This window comes from Strix uralensis, chromosome 21 (assembly GCF_047716275.1).
Source record: "Strix uralensis isolate ZFMK-TIS-50842 chromosome 21, bStrUra1, whole genome shotgun sequence".
Lineage (NCBI taxonomy): Eukaryota > Metazoa > Chordata > Aves > Strigiformes > Strigidae > Strix > Strix uralensis.
The window spans coordinates 5,796,091-5,812,604 of record NC_133992.1 but is presented as its reverse complement, the minus strand read 5'-3'; the positions used below and the strand labels follow the sequence as shown (position 1 = coordinate 5,812,604).

At 36.6% G+C, this 16,514-nt stretch overlaps 1 protein-coding gene across 10 annotated transcripts in view; it reads left to right on the top strand.

Annotated features, from left to right (window-relative positions):
* CDK5RAP2 (CDK5 regulatory subunit associated protein 2) overlaps positions 1–16,514 on the top strand; it is an 85,244-nt gene that overhangs the window by 28,389 nt on the left and 40,341 nt on the right. For 8 of the 10 annotated variants that reach the window (XM_074890799.1, XM_074890791.1, XM_074890793.1 and 5 more), the window contains 6 exons: positions 4,022–4,119; positions 7,162–7,292; positions 8,877–8,992; positions 10,494–10,622; positions 15,305–15,400; positions 16,118–16,165. In XM_074890799.1, coding sequence (XP_074746900.1) covers positions 4,022–4,119; positions 7,162–7,292; positions 8,877–8,992; positions 10,494–10,622; positions 15,305–15,400; positions 16,118–16,165 — 618 coding nt within the window. The remainder of the gene's footprint in view (positions 1–4,021; positions 4,120–7,161; positions 7,293–8,876; positions 8,993–10,493; positions 10,623–15,304; positions 15,401–16,117; positions 16,166–16,514) is intronic. The other 2 variants (XM_074890794.1, XM_074890792.1) reach the window with 1 other exon arrangement.

Genomic DNA, 16,514 nt, shown 5'->3' with positions numbered 1-16,514 from the left:
GCTGTTATGTAGCCTCTCTGTGATGTCTGTTTTTGGGAGGGGGAACTTATATACCACTTGAGGGTGGAGTAGGAAATGTAGTTAGCTCATACACTGCAAGGCAAGTGTGATGTTTCTGCAGACACAAGTCACTTTCTAATTCCTGTATGATCAGCACATGATTTGACTTTGGTTATAATTACGCCTGTATTTAGGGAGTTAATGCTGTGCAATCAGGGAACTGAAGAATAGTTGTGATGTAACTTGCTGCAGCTGGAGAAATTACAGTCAATGCATGGGAGTTACTGATGTCGCCACAGCATTGCAGTTGATGGGTGTCGTGAGAATTGGAACTGGTGCAATTGTTGCATTACTGCAGACATGTCTTAGCTGCCGAGATTGTTGCTGAGTCTTGATTAGGGGAAAGTGATGAAGTTGATGGGTTTTAATACAAATATCCTGTCATTTAAATAGCGATCAGTACATTGTAGTTGTTGCTTTCAGTCTCTTGAAATTGATGTTGTGAACACAAACGGGGTGATAGTTCAATTTCTGGTTTGATGAGATTAGCTTATAGTTGAAAACAGCAACCCTTTTTGTCAATATCTATGTCTTCACACAATTTAAACATGATGCTTTTTACCTGTACACTGAGCATGGCCTGGTGATGGGAATGGATGTGGTTGGTGTGTCTCACCATTTCTGTATTAGCAGAAATTCCATCTTAAAGGAGTTAGTCTGATGAAGTGGTATTTGGAGATCTGTATATAGTCCACTAGTCTTGCCTCACATATCAGCAAGAAGGGCCATAAGTTCCTCAGAGCCAGCGGCTTTGTGACATTTTCTGTGGTTGACATGACATCTTCTAAAAGTCATCAACAAAGTCTTTTGCTATAGTAATTTTTATCTTTAGATATATGACTCAGTGGTCTGTAACAATTTTAATCTTATTAGCGGTAGTTTCATTTATGGTAGACCATACATAAAGTTTACTGCAATGTTAGAAGGAATTACCAAGTTCTGGTACTGGTGGATGGGTGGATGGATTGGTGATGAGGTTAGGTTATGGCCTTCTCTCAGTCAGTCATCCTCTAACCTTAAGAGATTTTTGAAATCCTGATGGTCGTTATAAGCAAGAGAGAATTCAGTGAGGCAACTGGATAGTCTTGTGACTTTGCCAATAAGTTATTTATTGTGGAGGTATAAACCTTTTACTTTCATTGCTTACAATTTGAGAAACCTTTAATGAAAATAAGTTATGTTTTCCACCGCTGCTGCTTAGCAATAGTATTTCAGACTTAAATATAGACTTTAATGTATTAGATTGCCTCCTTTCATGGGAATATAAATCTTTCACTGCAATATGGTCCTGGATGTCTTGCAGCTATCTCCTCTAACACATTTTCCCTCACACCATGTGTCAAGAGGTTTAATGTTTCATTAACTCCCACAGCATTATGGTCTATTTAAGTTACAGAGCTGCCTTATGTTTTGTGTACCGTTGGGGAGTTGATTGGAATAATTCACTCCTACGCTTTATTTAGAAATGACAGTAATAATGTACAAAAAAAAAATGATGTTCATGCTGTATCTTCTCATCCTCATTATTCATGAAAGATTCTCAAAAATCAAGAACACTTCTTCATGATTTTGCTAACCTCTATCTAACTAGTTGAATTTAGAATTTAATAATTTGTGTATAGTCTGTGACATTTGGAATTAAGAAACCGCTCATGTTTCCTGTTATGTGGAAAAAAAAAAAAAAAAGAGTTGGGAGGATTTCATGAGCTTACTGAGATTTTGGTGCAAAGGTAGAACTAAATTAACATGTGAACTCTAAAGAAACATAGGAAACCAGAGCATGGTTCTGTGTATAACACTGCTTTGTTAATACAGCAGCCATAGACCCTGAACAATTGGTGACAACCGTTATCTAATTTGTGTACCGTAAACTCTTCAGGGTGACATTACTTTGCCAGTGCTTCAGAAAGAGCTTTTAATTAGGATAGAGTTCCGTAGTGTCTTCAGTAATAATTGCAAGGCTTGTATCAGACATATGGAAGAGTTCACTAGAACTTTTAACAGACTGTTAACCAACTAAATTAAGTCAAAAGATTTATTTCTTCCTGTTGCTTTCTGCGTCATTGATAAGTGTCATTGTGATCAAACTTTTTCCAAGTTAAATTGCAATCTGTGTGTTTTATGTTTAGTGATTGTTTTTGAAAGGCTGAGATTCCAACACATTGATACGACTCCAAATTAGGCTGTAAGATGTACTTTTTACATGGGTTTTTTTGTGAGATTTTTTTATTAATGGACTCTGGATCACCCACCTCCATCTGTTTGCCTTTGTTTTTCTCAGTACTCAAGTCAGCAGAAGTCATTGCTGTGTGCTCCTCCTCTGCTCATCTAGATAACAAACTTGATATGAAGCCCAGTATTTTGTACTTCATATGCAGAATAGTATTTAATGTATAAATTGCACTTTAATGTATAAATTGAACCTGGAAACATATGTTAGAATACAGCTACCATTAGGAATGAGGGTAGCTGAATATGATGCACATGTACAAACACAAGGTCACTTCTTCAAAGAATCTGTAGTGTTAGGTCATAGAAGCTACTCTTTCTGCAGTAAGATCTGACACGCAGTTACCTTAATGGGAGTAATTTGATCAAAACTTGATTACACTTGCAAAATATTATTTAACGTATTTGCTAGCATACTGTGAAGTATGAGTGTAAATAATTAAAAGCAAACAACAGTTGTCCTTGCTTTTGTACTGTTTACTTTGCAGAATACTGAGTTTTTCAAATTAACAGAGTCTTTGCATCGTTAGTGTGAATTAACGAGATTCTACTGTAGCTGAATTTTTGTTGCAATTCCTTCCTTAGGAATTGCAATTGGAGTAATAACAGCTGCTTAAAACTCCTGGGTGTAGATTTCTTTCTTGTTAATGATCTGTTCACTAATGATTTAGTATCTCTTGAGAGTTCCCTTAGATGAGATTCCCTGTTAGCTGTGGCGCTGTTTTTGTTCTTCATTTCAGTTTTCAGTTGAAAATCAAAACTGAGAGAAGCAACAAGGCTTACTATTCTTCTCAAACAGAGGCAGAATGAATATATATCTGACATTAATACATCTGTATTTGCTATAGATACCCCAGTTATTTTCTCTTCTGAGACAGCTGATACCTTAGATATTTTTATGTAATAAGTGTAAGCAAATACTCCTTTAAATAGCTGCATTTTTTTGCCTCCTGCTGAAAAAGTGTCTGTGTGGTTGTTTTGGAGAGAAAAAAGTCTTGGGAAATTAGTGGATCCGTACTGAGAATGTAGCATAAGAGTCTGGATTTATTCTAGTAATAATAATATACTTTCTGTGAGCAAGACTGCAGGTAAACAATTTTCTTTTCTTTGCACAAGTGAAGCAGCAGCTTGTAGTGACCCAGCTGAGTGTGCAGAAAGCTGACTCAATGAGTAGGTATCTGACATACTCATCCTTTATTTGTCGGCTTGATACAGTTCATTTTGTTCAGAAATGGGACAGAATTTATAGAAACCTCTCCCCCAAAGCAAGCCAATTTTATCCAGAACACTGAGAGGACTGTTGGGACAATGTTGTAAAATGTGTGCTTGAAGCTTGGACTTGTCTGTTTTCCCTTCTCTCCCTTCCCCTCCTCTGAAGTAGCTACCTGCCACGTTGTTGAGTTGTAAGCTTTGGAAGTGAGGATGCCTGGGGTTGGGGAGGGGGAAAGCTTTTTAGACTGTGATAAAAATGATGAACCACTGTTTAGATATGTGACTCACTTATGGTAGGTAAATAGTGAAAGAGTATTTGCCTCCTTTAGTAATAGCTGGTTTTAGGTATCATGAATAGTTTCCAGATTCATATTAGGCTTTGGAGGTGGGTAGTCCTGTTCAGCAAATTTTGATTTCTGCTTTGTTCACGTTATCTTCAGGACACGGGTATGCACATAGTTGTGGATGTGCAAACTTAAAAACTACATTGTAAGTTTAACATGTTCTTGTTTTAATTTAGGAAAATAAGGAAGCTGAATATGAAAAGCTGATCCTTGCTTTAAGAAAAGAACAAAATATTTATTCTACTCTAGTGAAGACCTTCAAAGAATCAGATAGGTAAGTACTTTTTCTATTTTGGTGGATAATCTAAACTCAAAAGGGCAAAAGTCAGAAGTTGTGAAAAAAAGGTGCAGCTTAACTGGAGTGCTGATTATTTTGTACTGGCCAATTGTTCATAAAGCATAAACTAGCTGTAGTAGTCTCCTTAGAAGATAAATATTTCTGTAAGTGAGGTTATATTATCTAAATTACTTAAGTATTTCTGAAAATATTTGTTTGGACTGGAATCTCAGATGAGCCAGATTTCCATTTAGGTATCAAAGTAATCAGCTATATTTTCAGGAGTTACGTGTCCTGTGTTGGAATATAGGGGAAAAATCAAATTGCAGTGAACTTCTGGGTGCTGAACGATTTGCCATGGTTTACTCCTAAGATACAGATAATGCTTATCTTAAAAGTGACACTGTGAGAATTTTGATGAGAACATAAGCCAGTGAGATTTTGGAGAAGGTTAAACAAAACAGAATAATTGAAGTTTGCATAGTATGCTTTCAATGTAAAGCAATCAGAAGCATGGCAGGAGCAAGTGTTTTTTAACCTCTTAAAATCGAAGAACACAACATTTTAGAAAGAAATCTGTGGCCTACTTTGTATCCTATAATTGCTTGGCAGATGAGGAGGAGACATTATGATAAAATAAAGAAAATTTTTAGCCTTTAAGTAAAATAAATGTAAATGTTTTATAAAAAATTTACTTCTATGGTTATAATTACAAATATTTAGGTATTGACAGCATTTGAGCTAGCTTCTGACTCTTCAGGCCTGAAGGCAATGCTTATACCTGCCAACTTTGTGGGAATGTGTGTTTGTATTTTGCAGTTGGTTTATAGACCACTATAGTTGGGAAACCATAAAATGAATAGCAGTAGAGTAGATGAGTTCTGGTATTTGAATTAAGCGAATTAATAGTCATGCCATCTTGTCCTTGGCCACAGCTCAGAAGCTGTTTTAGATACTAGAATCTTTTTCATTAGAAATAGCGATAGAAGTCAGATTATGGAGATTATTTCTTATCTCTTGGAAACGAGCAATGGCTTTTGCGAATTCGCTGTTGAACAATCACCAAATGAAGGAAGAAGCCAATTTATTTTAATATTTCATACGGAGGGTGTGACCTGACATTGGAACATGTTCTGTGGTTAAGGCGATTGTCAACACTCTGTATAGTCATGACAACAAAGAAACATAGCTCTGATACTGGTTTTTCTTAAAATATCTTTCAAAGGAGGAAAATTATAACTGTAGTTATAACCATTAGGGTAATAGGAGTTTTGCAGTTAACTTCTGTAGGATCAGGATCATTAGTTCTGTTTTCTTGATACGGAGTTACAGCACGCACAGAGCGTACTACATGTCATGCAGCGATTTGCAGAGGATGCTTAGAGATTCAACCATAGAGCTGGAAGTTGGAGTCAGGACTTTTTATTTCTCCACCTCTAGTTTTGTGGGCTGAGATGTGCTGTAAATCTCGTCAAGGAAGACTTGAACCCCCAGAGTTCTGGGGAGCTGATAAACAATCCCTGCAAATAAATTCAGCTTCCTCATTTGTGTAATTGCCATCAGCAGTGACATGGATTTTAGGCAAACCTCTGTTCTCTTGCTGACATATCTTCTTTTAGGCATTATTTATTTTAAGCAATCTGGATGGTTATTTTTCAAAATAAGCTACTGAATGTCAGGACCGAGGCATTTCTTGTCTCTCCAAACAGGGAATCAGTGCTTTTTTCTTATAAAACCTTTAACTTGTGAAAAGGAGAAAACGTGCTTACTTAGCTTCTAGTAATGTGTTGGTTTGTTTTTATCTTAATTTTTTGCTGACCATTTAAGAGACCTCTCTCTTCAAAAACACTCTTGAATGAGGAAGAATTGGTTAAAGCGATTCTGTAGGAAACACTGACAACAGCACACTTGTCAGAAGACAGAGGGTCTTTTCATACATGCTGCCTTTTAATTAACATGTTTCTACAATATGCTGTTATTCTCATGCGAGTAGGATGTGCTGTATGTTCCTGTATAGTCTCTTGTATGATGGACTTAAATTTTTGTTAAAGATTCTTGAATTCTCTGGCATTTAGTGCAGTGGATTGGAAATTCCACAGCAGCTTAATTTATCTTAAAAAACTGAGGTTCTGGGCGAAGTAAATGTGAAAATACATAATACAATGAGTTTTCTAACACCTTGTTATTTATTTGTTATTCAATCCAATTACTTTCATTTTATGACAATCGGTTTTCAGTGTACTTAAGTCTTTTTATGGACTGATCAGAACTGTCTTGTCAACGTTTGTGAAGGGTATGGGGAAGGTCTAGCAAGGAACAGCTCGAGGTGCTGACGCCACGGGGCCTGAGGGGCAGTGACTGATGCTAAAGAAAGAGCTTCAGTGGTCACCTTGGAAGAAAACTGCTTAAAGAATTAATTCACCTTGACAAATTATCATTTCTAAGTTTTGGTATTTACACCCCATTGATATAATTGAGACAATTTAGACCTTAAAAGGTCTTTTTACAGACTGTTGGATAAATGGAGAAATAAGCCAGTTAGATGTGTCTGGGTCGTACTTTCAACGAAAGGCGACTTTAAATTTTTTTTCCTAAGTGGAGCATTAGATTAGATAGTACAGTTCTGTAGCAAGGGAACAAAGTTTCACGGTCACTGTATAATGGAATATACAGAGCCATCAGTATTATGTGATAATGATATTTTTCTAGCATACTTTTCAGAAGTTAGTAATTTTGATTATCCTTAAAAAGAATTACACAGAAGTTGGCTGGCAGAATATATCTGTCATGTTTAATTTGATTTACAAGCAGCACAGCTCAACAGAGCAAGAAAAGGCCATATATGTAAACGTTTAGTCTTGTCTTTCTAGGCAGGGATTTGTTTGTGCTTATGCATCAAAATGATGTAACTGTGTGATGAACAGCAGCGATGGCTAATGTGAAATGGGTTCTTTGAGGAAGCCCGGATGTATAAAAGATGCTGAGGTGCACAACAAAATGTTTTGAATTGAATCTTGAAGATTTTTTTTTTCTCCTAAGTATAAATAGCCTGCAGACGGAACTAAACAACATTTTCATGTTGCGAAAACAACTAGAAGAAGACATTTTAGCTAATCGGAATCTGCAGAAGGTCTTAGAAGATCAGATTAAGGACATTAAAAACCGACAAGGTCTGTATACATGTGCAGCCCATCCCTTTTCTTGATCTTCTTGCACAAAAGAAAACTGTCTTTATTGCAGTCAGTTTGCTGTGATGGAGAAATGTTTGAGAGTAGAAAAAGTTGTGAAAAGACTTCTTTTCAGCTTTCTATACTGAAAATTATTTGGGGGATTTGTAACAGAATGTCTTTGAGCAATCAGGGCATATACAGAGGGACAGCTTTTCTCTTTCCATGCAGCAAAATGTTAGTAATTCTATGGCAATTCTACTGCAGTGATCATTTCAAGCTGCCTACAGTTTTGTACCCATAGAATTTACTGTTTTCTGCAGAAGCCAGAGATTCCTGGCTTTGAATAAATCTGTGGCCATGGGATCATTTTCTGACCATGGAATAGAATTATTTTACAATACTTTGGTAAAGAGCTTGTGTCTCAGGAACTGGCTAGACTTCTCCTAACAGAAGAAGTATTTCCAGAGAAAGAAAAAAGAGCCAGAGGCTTTGTTATTTTGTAATTCAGAAATTGTAGAGCTTTTAAATATAACTTACCTTCTAGCTTTTTTATTGTACTTCTTTGGAGGTGTTTTTAGTATGTACTTAGATACAGAAAAGAATCATGTAAGTGGACGTTGTTAAATATAGTTTACTGCATATGTACAGATATATCTGTTTTATTCCATAGGGGATATATAAATAACAATAAAGCCTGTTCACTTACCCCTTTCAACTTAGATTTTCAATTTTAGCATCACTCCCTTGACAGCTATGATAAGTGACAAAAGGTAAACTGCTGCCGTTTCAGAATTTCCAACCTCAAAAGCAGAGAGATGATGAACAACCAGGGTAGGCCAAAGGGTCTTGTACTCCTGGGTTCTCAAGAGCAGTTGTGTTGAGGGCGAGGCTGATAGGAATGAAGGCTCTGAAAATTAGTAATCATTTGTGAAGCTTTGGGTCCCTGCAGCAGCCCTGTGATCAGTGTCAGAGCTGGGAGTAGGGTTTGGATGTCTCTTCTTTGTCCTGCTTTCTCCCTATCTAATGAAATAGAATTAACTGTCATCTATATTGTAAATGAACAGGTGTTTATTGAAACATAACAAATAATTTCTGCAGTTACAGAGGAAATTAATAAGTAGTTATTTTCAATTCAATTAGTGCAATCTTTTGACCCAAAAGCAAAATAAATTTAATAACTTTCTCTAACCCAGCTTTTTGCCTTGAGACCTTGAGTTCATGTTAATAAAAATATAGTTAAAACAGAATAACTATTCATGCCTTACTTATCCTTCCTAAAAATGATTTCTAATTGTAATGCTAAATATGCAAATTATAATTCAGAATTCACAACTCATGCTGATAACCACAGAAAATACAGGCACAGAAAATTCAGCATGTCTACATGTCAGAAGCACAAAGAAATATCAGGATGAAATTTGTTCAATTAAACAAAGCTTATTTTGGGGGATGAAACATTTTAACTGGCCTCCCACAGACTTACTGCTAGGTTCTTATTCAAAAAGTCCTGTCTTTGGGTTTTATGCTGTGTTTTCCTGCAAATAGAGTTTCTCAAATAATTCCTGTCCTTGGTTATTTTGACAGATGAAACACTGTCTTTCTGTGGAGATCAAACATCGTATATGAGTATCTGTTTAGGAGAGCAAGATCATTTAAGCCTACAGATAGATCATCTGACTCTTGAAGAACTTAAGAAAAAGGTATTGATCTTTTTTATTATTTACTATTTCTAATGGCTTGATTCTGCTTCATTTCTAGTTTGTGTATCTCTCACAAAAAGGTTTATTTAGGTACAGTTGGGTAGTTCGAAAGGATTTGAAGTTCTTATCTCTGTGGTTTGTGATCCACCTTTTATGAACTATTTGGTTTTTGTTATACCACATGAGCTTCAGAATCAGCTGAAAGATAGGTGGCTTGCTGCAAAGGTTTTATGATAGTTAGGCACCTGGATTCAAGTTTCAGACTCGATACCATATTTTAGTCATCATGAAGTATACCAACTCCAAAGAAAAGTTTTTGCATTAAGTATCCTACGGTGTATATTTCATGCACCTTTATTTATCATGAACATGGTAGTGGTGTCAATAACTTACACCTCTGTATAGCACCTCAGTCCCAGGATTTGCAAATCTTTTGGTAAATGTGGTATGTTACAAAATAACCCTGAGGTAAGTTAGTGTTGTCTGCATTCTACAGAGGAAGAACTGAAATTCACAGAGACTAAATGTGCAGACCATTGTCCTACAATACATCAGTATTGGAGTTCAGAAACTAGTTCTTCTGACTCCTTATCCTGTGCAGTGACCTCTGATCTATGCACCAATTTATGATAAGGAACTATTTTGAATATGGTTGTTTGGGAATGAACATAAGTGAAGTTTTATATTTCTCATGGCCAGCTGAACGTAGGCAGGTGTCCAAAATATGGAGCTAGGTAATCTGAAGGCAAGAAGTTTGCCTGGCACTGAACAGGTGTCAATAAAAAAAGCCCCAGATTGTGTCCCAGTCCATTCTGGGGTTATACCACTTTATCTCTGAATATATTCGCTTTTGTACGTTCAGGGATGATCTTTAACAAAAGATTTTTATAAACCATTTCTTACATGAAAAGGGGTTTGTATACCTGAAAGCTGATCTGTTTTTTGTAAATATATTAATTGGTCTAATAAGATTTCACTTTCTTCTACAAACATGGCCTTCTTGATATACTTACATGAGTCTGTGACAGTAATGTCTGTTCAAGAGTTCTGAACATGATTGTCCATTCAGAGTTTGTATCTGTGAAACTACTTGGAAAGACAGTGGCTTATAAAGGATGTTTGAGATAGAAGAATGGGTTGTTTCTGAATGCTGCTCTTTCCCTGTAATGCTGGTTTCCCTTGCACTAAAGTGTTTCTTCTCAAATCAGCCTGTTGGTGTGAGGTGCCCTCAGGTTTCTTCTTGCTACTGAGTGAAACTTGATAGCTCAACTTAATAACGTGGCTGGAAACTGCAGCCTTACAAGTTAAGATTTCTTGCACATTAACTCACAAATATATAGTCATGTTTTCATACACAGAGAAATTGCCTCATGAGCAGACACAGAAGCTTGGGCTTTCCAACTCTGCAGTTTAGATTTAGCTGGAGATTTATATATCATCATTTGTGTTCATACTAGTATGGATGTTACCAGTTTTGCTTGTTCTTCCTTTGGTTATTTAGGTTACTGACCTTCTCTTGATGGTTAAGGATCTGCAGTCAATTAATCAAGAACTTAAGAAAAAACAGCTTGGACTTTGTACAACAAATTCTCAAGGGAAGGAAGCACTAAAAGTATTAAACTACAGTGAGGTAGGTTTTCTGTGTTAAAGTAGTGGATCTGACTCTCACATCTAATATACCTTGTGGAGTGATTTACATCAGTGCAGAATGAGTGTAAAACCCTCAGGGCTTAGCTTGCTAATTCCTTATAATATCTTTTTAAATTAATGATGTAAACAACTTTAAGATGTTAGTGCAACAGAGAATCAGCTCAATGCAAGTGCTCAGTGATGTGTCAAGTTGATTTTAAGGAAACAACATACACATTAAAATATTAATTGGGGCTGTGATCTATTTGTTTTGGCAATTGAAAGGGGAGGAAATAGTTAATTTTACAAAGCAAGCAATATCTTATATAACATTTTAGTTGTTACTGGAAGTCTGCTTATCTACTGTTCAAGAGTCATTCTCACGCTGTGTCTAATTCTGTAAGAGCTTAGTTTGTATCTTTGCATCTGCAAAACAACTAGGGTTCACTGTAGCCAAAAAAGGAGAGCAGCACCTCAGCTCACTTAAACACAGGCTGTTCCTTCATATAGAATATAGAAATACATGAAGAAGTGGCTGGCATTGTGGTAGATTGCTGAGAGGTGCGAGGAAGTAATCAGCGTTGGGTGTTTCATTCTTTTACCCAAAGCTAAGACTGGTTTTAGCTGTGGAGAAGAAGAGGTCTCGGCAAAATACTTCCTCTGAGAAGTATTTTGGGTTTTGGGTCCCCATGTGTCGTCTTATGTGTGAATGATGAAAGATGTTCAGGAGGCCATGGTAGATTCTAGCGAACCTTCTAGCTTGTTATGAAGTATCACTTGAAATGTGGCTGGTAGTACTTTTCTTTATATTCTGTTGTGGTTTTTGCTTTCAGTTACATTGTTGTTGTGCACAACATATTGAATAGGATGGAAAAAATACAAAAAGGAATAATGATGGTGTTGGTATCTTCTGTCTCGAATTTCTGAGTTGAACTCAAACAGAAAATTTGGGATAGTTTGAATCAGTTACATGTAGGGATTGTCTAATTCAAGAACTGGAACTGTGATATTGATGATTTTTCTGCAGGACTCTGGAAAAAGGGTCATGTCTTTTACTGTATGTGCTGCAGATGTGCTGGGAGCAATCATTGAAAGTCACAAAATCTTGCTTTTTCATTTTTAAGACGTACTCGTGCAACTTTTAATTGAAATATGTTTTAAATTACAGCTTGACCTTTAGGGGCCCCATGGCTTTTATTAAAATAATGAATTTACAACATTACTGTAATAGGTTTGCATGAAAAGCTTGTGGGCAATCTGTTTCAGAGTGCATGCACTTTCTATAGATTAATATTTTTAGCAATTTGGCTCGTCATCCTGCAGAGGGTGCTGCACCCCCACGGATGCCATAGTTAGCACAGGACACGAATTCCTTTGGTACTAAGATCATCATGACAAGATACTGTATGCTCCTGCATTTGTCTCGGCATGAAAAGTACATATGGGGCTACTTACTTAAGAAGCTGTCAACATGAAATCATGAAATTAGATGTACAATGACAAAGAGCGAAGCTTATAAAATATAAATAAACCTCAAAATTCTGGTAAAGGAAAGAGCGAAGTAAAATATGGTATTTTAACCTGGGCCAGAATGATAATAGTATTATGGAGCTCAAAAGTGAAAGGATCTGAAATTAAAAGTTTTTAGTTTAAAAGGTACTATTTTATCAGTCTTGAGCAATAAATGGCAACCTGGATTTTGGATTATGGATTGTGACAACAATGTGTTTTGCATATTAATAACCATTGACAAAACCCCCTAAGTTCTATTTTTTGTGTGTGTTTTGGGCTAGAATTTGTTGGCAGGTAGTGCAGAGATGACACTAACGTATGTGGTATAAGGGGAATTTGGACAGACACAGGAAGATGTGTCCTCGGGTTCTTAAAATGAACCCATCTTTCTTTTCCTTTACAAAGCTGGAGCACAAATCTGATAAATCTGCATGTTGGTGCCTCTGCAGGGCATCTCCCAAAGGTCTGACAGCCCCAGCCCCTAGTACTCTGTTTCTTGGCTTCATGTTCAGAAGGGAGGGAGAAGGAGGAGAGAAAAAGGTTGTTTTTGTACTGTCCTCTGAACATCTGCTTTCTCTGAGAGAAGCAGCCTCAGTGATTTCAGCCTTCAGGGCTCCAGGGATCTTTGCAAACCAAGCATAGCAGTGGTTCATTTAGGAAAAACATTCTCAAGGTTTTCAGTCTCCAAGGAAATACTTTAAACAAGCAGCTTATTCTTGGTAGACTTTTTTTCTGGCCTTAAGACACTTATTTTCTTTTAATATTTTGTTGAACATTAGGTTGTATTCCTTGGAGCACAGAAAGTTTCTTTTCAGCCTCTCAGACATAGGGCCATAGAACCAGGCTCAAACTGCAGTCGTTTGTTGTAATAGTGTTCTATAACCTATCGGTCTTATGTAATAGTTTCATTCTAAGAATCATCACTTATTAAACCAAACACTTGCCTGGGAAAAGCTAAGTACTAAAAAATGTTGAGTCATAAAAGGTAGTTGCATTGGGTGGATAAGTTATATGTGCAAGTAAGTTTATTTTTAATACACAAATGCAGGGTTTGTCCTGAATCTACATATGGAATATTAAACCTTAACATTTTTTTTTTTTATAATAGCTAGCATTATTGGACTTTTGGCATCCTAAGATTACAATAAAGTGATCTTTTTATAATGCATGCCCTTGCTATATACCACAATCCTCTCTGTCTTCCTCCGGTTTTCAGATTGTCTTTACTTTGTGTTATCCTAGAAAACCAAGTCTGAGTGAAAATACCAAAATAATTCAAATATGACTTGAAGTTAGTTTTCAATAGAGATTTCTAAGAGTAAAAGGCAAATGTATTAATATGCTGCACCATCCGGTTTCTGCCTTTTAAAATTCATACTTAAAACCATTAGAGTTGCTTATACTGCTAGGGATTGGAAGATAAAAAGGCTTTTCTCATTTATTTCATATAGATATGCATACATTCTGTGCATACTCAATTAAAAAAAATCAGACCCCACACATGCATTCAATTCCCAGGGTTCATGGGAAGCAAAAAAAATGCTCATTGCAGAATCCTGTTTGTCTGCGATTGGACGGACATGCTGTGAGCCAGGACGTTCCAGCATGTGGTACTGGGGAAAGAGGTTTCTCTTTTCATGCTGTAAGTTTCAGCACTGTGCTCTGTATCCATCGAAGCTATAAATATGACAGCCATGACCCCTAGACACCAGTTCCTTTCCTTCCAGTCTGTCTTCTGAGTCTCTGTACCTATAATCTCAATTTTTGGTAATTAAGCTCAAGATTCTGCTTTTCTTGTCTTAAGGTAATTTTTCTTTAGCCCAAGTGACACCAAAACATGACTGTTACACGCAGCAGTGCTATATTATTGCCACAAAGCTTTAAGACTAAAATTTTTACCCAATGCAGTTTGAATCCTGTGTGTCAGTGCTGTATCCTACCTATGGTTTAGGCATATTAGGCATAGCATTGTTGATATTTACCTTTGCTTTTGCACTTTTCTACTATTTAATGAGATTTTAGCAGCAAAAATCTTAAATAACTTTCATTTTCTATTAGTAACGTTCATTTTCTATTAGATTGGGAAATGTTGCTATAAACCAAGATGATATTAATGTCCAATCTGGTCTTATCACAGGGGAGTGGTGGCACGTGGTAACTGCAGGTCGCTTGTGGTGGATCCCAAAGTGGGATGAAGGACTGTCCTTGTACTCATGCTGTTGGCTGACAGGCTGTACCACAATGCGGCTACTGAATATAATAATTCTTTGTAAATAAGAGATTTTCTTATGATCAGTATTAAACTGACATAGGCAAGGCTAAATTCTGTCCTTACCTCCAGAGCAAACTGAGTAAAGGAAGTGAGTTGTAAGTAAACTGAAAATATTTTCTGTGAACCGTGTGTAAGTGCAGCTTGCTCGCTGTGGTCTTTGCTGCTGTTGAGAGCAGCGTGTGCGTCTCGTCCCTTGCTTGCAGATCTGTTGCTGGGATGTAACATCCAGCAAACCAAAGGGATTCTGGTCTCACTGTCCGTAATGCTGATGTCAGGAACTTGGGTTCTGCTACTAAAAAAGCTGAGTCTTCCTCCTCCTCTTTGCTCAGGAAATATAAGTGATGGGAGATGGATTGGGTTCTGTGGAAAACAGGGAGAAAAAAATTATTTGGCACCATTTGCTACAAAATGGCAAAGTTAGGCAAGACACAGCAGATTGTATCCTTCAGTGTTACAGTAAATCTTTTTAGTGTATAGCAAGCTATTGTGCTTTGTTTTAAAAGCATCTATTTCTTGGATGCTGGGGAAGAGCCTAAGTTGTGTTGCAAATGAAAATAAATTCTGGGAACTGGAAAATAAATTAGGCACAAGGAGAACATGACTGAAAATAGAGAGGTTCTTTGTCAGAAGAGGTTAAGTGATTTTTATATTTTTTGTGAATTCTGAGAAGAAAGAGTTAAATAAATGAAGGAATGTATAAGGTAAATTTCCACTATATTTGAGTCATTTCTGGGTTTGATATTAAATTTTCTTTGGTTTTGTTGAAGAAATCTAATTCAGTGTTTGTTACTTTGTATTACAGGCTTTTTTTATTTTTCTTTTAAGACATATTTGTGCATGTTTCATACCACAGTATTTTTTTTGTGCTACGTTTTCACATCATTCCATACTTTGTGTAGTGTCTTGAAATAACAGAGGAGCCTGTGATGCAGACTGAAGATGGTGACAATGACAGGAAGATGCAGAACAGTCAATTTTCTGAGAGGGTCAGTCAGGTAGGACTCCAATCTGGGTACATGCTGTTACAGTACTCTTTTCTCTGCATGCACTCGAAGATTCTTATTTTCTTAGAACACAAAGTCTTTTGCAAACAAAGCATACTTTTCTTGGTATCTGATTTTGCTTTCAACTAATTGTTATCCTAAAGAGTTTCTGAAAGCTTTTTCCTGTATTTTTCTGCTGCTAGGGTTTTGCAGTCAAGACAGCTTTCGTTCTGGTCCTTGTTTTCTCTTGTTCGAGTACTTATGATCTTCCTTAATGGGGATGACGGAAATTCCCTTGGAACTGTGTTTCTTTACATACACACTCACTGATCTTCAGCCTTCATTGCAGTCAGGCCTGTAGTACAAATTGTATAAGATTCACTTGCTGTTATGATTGAAGAAAAATTACTGTAGATCCTTCTTCAGGGTTGAAACATTTCATATCTTGGCAACTTGTCGACTACATTGTCATATATACAGGAATCTGCTGTCCTCTTACTCCATCATTCAAAAATGATGTAATATAAAGCATTATGGAATCATAAAATAATTCAGGTTGCAAGGAATCTTAAAGGGTCGTGGGGTACAGATAAAGTTGAACATTTCTGGTTTAAAATTCATAATATGCTAAAATATGACACGAAACAGGGCATTTTGGTTAGTAATGTTGAAGAATAATGATCTTCTGTTCTTTAAAATTCATAATTTCTGTGTTGCTCTGTTTACTAGGTATGCCTTCAAGTATCTTTGGATTTTCCTTGTGAGGTGGATAAGCAGGTAAGCATTGTATTGTAAAGGTTCTCTTGACTCTTAAACATCTTAATCTCTCGCTGCTGATGTCTACTGATGGAAATTGTATCGAAATGGGCCCAGTTGGAATTCTCATGTCAGAAGACTTTCATTGTTTTAAATGGGGGTTGAATTACTGGAGAGATCCCATGTAGAAATTTCCTAAGGCACATCTGCGGTGTTGCATACAAAAAGTTGGCAGTTTGTAAATACTTCAAGTTGTATCCTGTCCTGGCCATCAGGGCTTGCATCTGGAGATCCCAGGACAGAGTTTGTACTGTAAAGGCAGATGATTCAAAGGTGAACTAATAAAAAGTTAGCTGCAATCTTCAGGCAA